We start from the raw sequence: 3225 nt of genomic DNA on the forward strand, positions 1-3225 counted from the left end.
GGGCTGGGGGCAGCAGGGCCCAGGTGAGGGGTATGCAGCCTTGGCTCATTTGGCTTTCCCCTGTGGGCCCTGCTCCCCTCCCCTGGCCTGCCCTCTCCTGCCCCCCCACACTCCCGGGCTCTGGCCCTCTCCTGGGCGGGCTGGGAGCCCTGCCTTTGGGGCTGCCGCATGGAGCACCCCATCCTGCCCTGCGCCCGGCCCGCACCCTGTGCGCGTTGCTGCCATGCTGAGCCTGTGCTGTGTTCCAGGAGGGGGCGCTGTGGGGTGCCCTCGCCATTCTGTCGCTGCTGAGCGGCGTGGCCACGGGAACCCCGCACACCTGGCACCGCAACACGACCCTGGGGGCTGCACCCACTGCGGGCGGCGTGGGCACCGCCAGTCCCGGAGCAGAGGACAGCCTGGAGGCACCGCTTGCCGCAGCCTGGAGCCACCTCTCCGGTAGGTGTGGGTGTGGGAGGAGGGGTGAGCGGGAGGGCATGGGGCAGGAGAAGGACCAGGCACTATGGGGGTGCCTGGGGTCAGTATCGCTCAGGGAAGGGCAGGCCCCTTGTGCCCCTGTGTCATGCCTCACGCTCCGGAGCAGAGAGCACTGTGGGTCCCAGCACTGCTCGGGGCCTGGGGGGCAGCAGGGCTACCAGGAGGGGGCAGGCTCCTGGTGACCCTGAGCCCCAGAGCTGAGGCAGGAGTGTGCCCCCAAAAGGGCCCCTGGCCACCGCAGGAGGGGACGGGCAGAGCCCAGGGCAGTGGGGCCCTGCCCCTGGAGCTGACGCTAGGGCTGAGTCCTGGCCGCGGGAGCCAGTTGGCATCTACCTGCCCGCTCTGAGCCCTGGCTGTGTGCATGGGCAGGCGGGTGCTCCCCGCGCTGCGGGTCCTCCTGGCACCAGACAGCCCCTCTGGGGCAGGAAGGAGTGTGTGGGGGGCGTACTCTGGCTGACTACCCTGTATTCCCAGGGGACAATGTGACGGCAGCGGGGCCCGAGGAGGGGGAGCTGGCCAAGGACCTGCTGCTCCGGGCTGAGCGCTCGCCCCTGGGCCCCGCCAAAGGCAAGAAACCAGGCCGGCGCAGGGACGGCCCCAACTGCACCGTCCGCAGGCTGATGGTGAAGGTGCGCGACCTGGGGCTGGGCTTCGACTCGGACGAGATCGTACCCTTCAAGTACTGCAGCGGGTCCTGCCACCGCAGCCGCAGCAACTACGACCTGACGCTGGCCACCCTGCTGCAGGAGAAGGCCATCAAGCCGGGCCCGCCGGGCCACGTGGCCAGCCACCCCTGCTGCCGGCCCACCCGCTACGAAGCCGTCTCCTTCATGAACGTGCAGAACACCTGGCAGACGGTGGAGAAGCTCTCTGCGGCTGAGTGCAAGTGCATCGGCTGACTGGGCTGCAGGCTCGGTGCCCACTCTAAGCTCACGGCACTGCCCGCCTGGCGCTGCCCAGACTCGGGGCCCCATGGCACATGGAGAGCGGTGGGGATATGCGAAGGCTGCCGCGGTGCCAAACCTGCCAGAGGAGCGGCTCCGTGGGGAGCCGAGAGTTCACCCTGCCCCAGCCGCTTGGAGAGGAGCCCCTTGTGCTGAGACCGGGGGGGAGCGGGACCCCCAGCATGGGGCTGGTGGCAGTAGGGCGAGTCTTGTTGCTTGGGCTGAGCACCGCCCCTCCCTCCCCAGTCACTGGCTGCCTGCCAGCTGGTGCTGCCGTTGGGGACCTAGGAGTTTGCCGAGCATTGGCAGGTAGCCCGCCAGCCGGGCCCTGCTCGCTGCTCTGCCATGTTCGCTCAGCAGCCTCCGAGCTGCCCGCTCCAGTGCCAAACAGCCAGCCTCGCCTGCCTGGCACAGCCTGCCCAGCCCTCCTCGGAGTGCCAGCTGCAGGGCTGGCGTCCGCTCCGGTCCCAGCTCAACAACGGGCTGCCCAGGCTGGTGGCTGGTAACCTGAGCGCACCTGTTGCGGAGTCAGATGTGTAAGAACCAGGCAGCCCCTGTGCGCACTCTCCTGGCCCAGCTGCACCCCCTAGCATCAGGGGCAGAGCTGCCAGGCTGGGCCCTTGGCTGCATGGGCTCCCTGCTTGGTCCAGAGCCCTGGGGGATGCGTGACCCTGCAAGACGCTGTCTCCCGGCTCCGGCTGGCTCTAGCCGAGCCGCAGAGTGTGTGGGAGGGCTGGGGGGCAGCTGGCCCCAGGGCCCGGGCTGGGGCAGTGTGAGCAGGGGCTAGCCCTAGCCTAGAGTCTGTGCTGACCTCTGAGCCCCATAAAGGGACAGGCCCCTCGTTGTGCTTTGGGGTGCACCCTTCCTAGCTGCTTGTGGCCTGGCCCCTTTCCCTGGGATTTAAACTCAGGACCCCCCCACTCCCAGGGGGACAGGTTTTAGCCCCCATATTTCTGGGGGAAGAGCTGCCAGTGCTGTGGAAGCGAAGGGGCGTGGGGGCCTCCCAGATGCTCCCCACCTCCTCCCGCCTGCTGGGGGAAGCTGGAGCTGAGCGTCCAGCCCAGCAAAGGGGGCGCGGGGGGCTAGAAACCAGGCAGGCCAAGCTCGTCCCTTGGTGTCCCATCCTGTCCCTCTGGAAAACATCCCCCTCCCCCTGCTGCTGCCCCGGCCCCTTGGACAGGGCAGCTGGGGGGCGGCACGGAGCCGTCCTGGGGGCCCCATTGGGGAGCAGGGTGGCTGCAGCAGAGGAAAGTGATGGGGGCCTGAGGGCTGCTGGCAGAGGAGCAGGTGCCAGCCCGGGGTGCAGGTGGCAGGGACCCAGCCTAGGGCAGAGGCCACAGCCAGGCACTGGCACCCACCGCTGTGGGGCTGGGCAGCCTGTGTCTGCCCTCACGGGGAGCAGCGTCGCCTGCCCAGCGCTGGTGCCCATGCAGAGGAGTGGGGCCAGCAGGGCACCCCCTGGCCATGCTGGGCACTGACTATTTATTACTCTAAGTTATTTATTTATTGGTCTCGAGCGGCGGCTCCTATTTATGACATTGGGCCGGGCGGGGGGGTGTTGATGTTGCTATGAAGGCCTGGGCCTGTGGCCAGCAGTCCTGCCCCCCACCCCCTTTTATATTATTCTGACCCGTATTTGCATTTGTAAAGTTGGATAAACTCTATTTTTGTACAGTTGTATTTTTCTGTAGCAATAAAGTGATGGGCCATGTGGCTGAGTCTGCGCCTGAGGGGGGACAAGGGAGGCTGCCACCCTGCCCCACACTCCTGCCCCATCTCCCACGCTCCCGCAGTCTAACTGGAG

At 67.6% G+C, this 3225-nt stretch overlaps 1 protein-coding gene across 1 annotated transcript; it reads left to right on the forward strand.

Moving 5' to 3' along the window:
- Positions 1-248: 248 nt before the first annotated feature.
- LOC113408448 (artemin-like) lies at positions 249-1400 on the forward strand (the record flags this gene model as incomplete). Its single annotated transcript, XM_026661692.1, has 2 exons — positions 249-438; positions 952-1400. Coding segments are annotated over 2 exons (615 nt in total), but the record flags the coding sequence as incomplete, so codon positions are not given.
- Positions 1401-3225: the final 1825 nt, after the last annotated feature.

This window comes from Terrapene carolina, unplaced genomic scaffold (assembly GCF_002925995.2).
Source record: "Terrapene carolina triunguis isolate 2854851 unplaced genomic scaffold, T_m_triunguis-2.0 Scaffold15188, whole genome shotgun sequence".
Taxonomy (NCBI): Eukaryota; Metazoa; Chordata; order Testudines; family Emydidae; genus Terrapene; species Terrapene triunguis.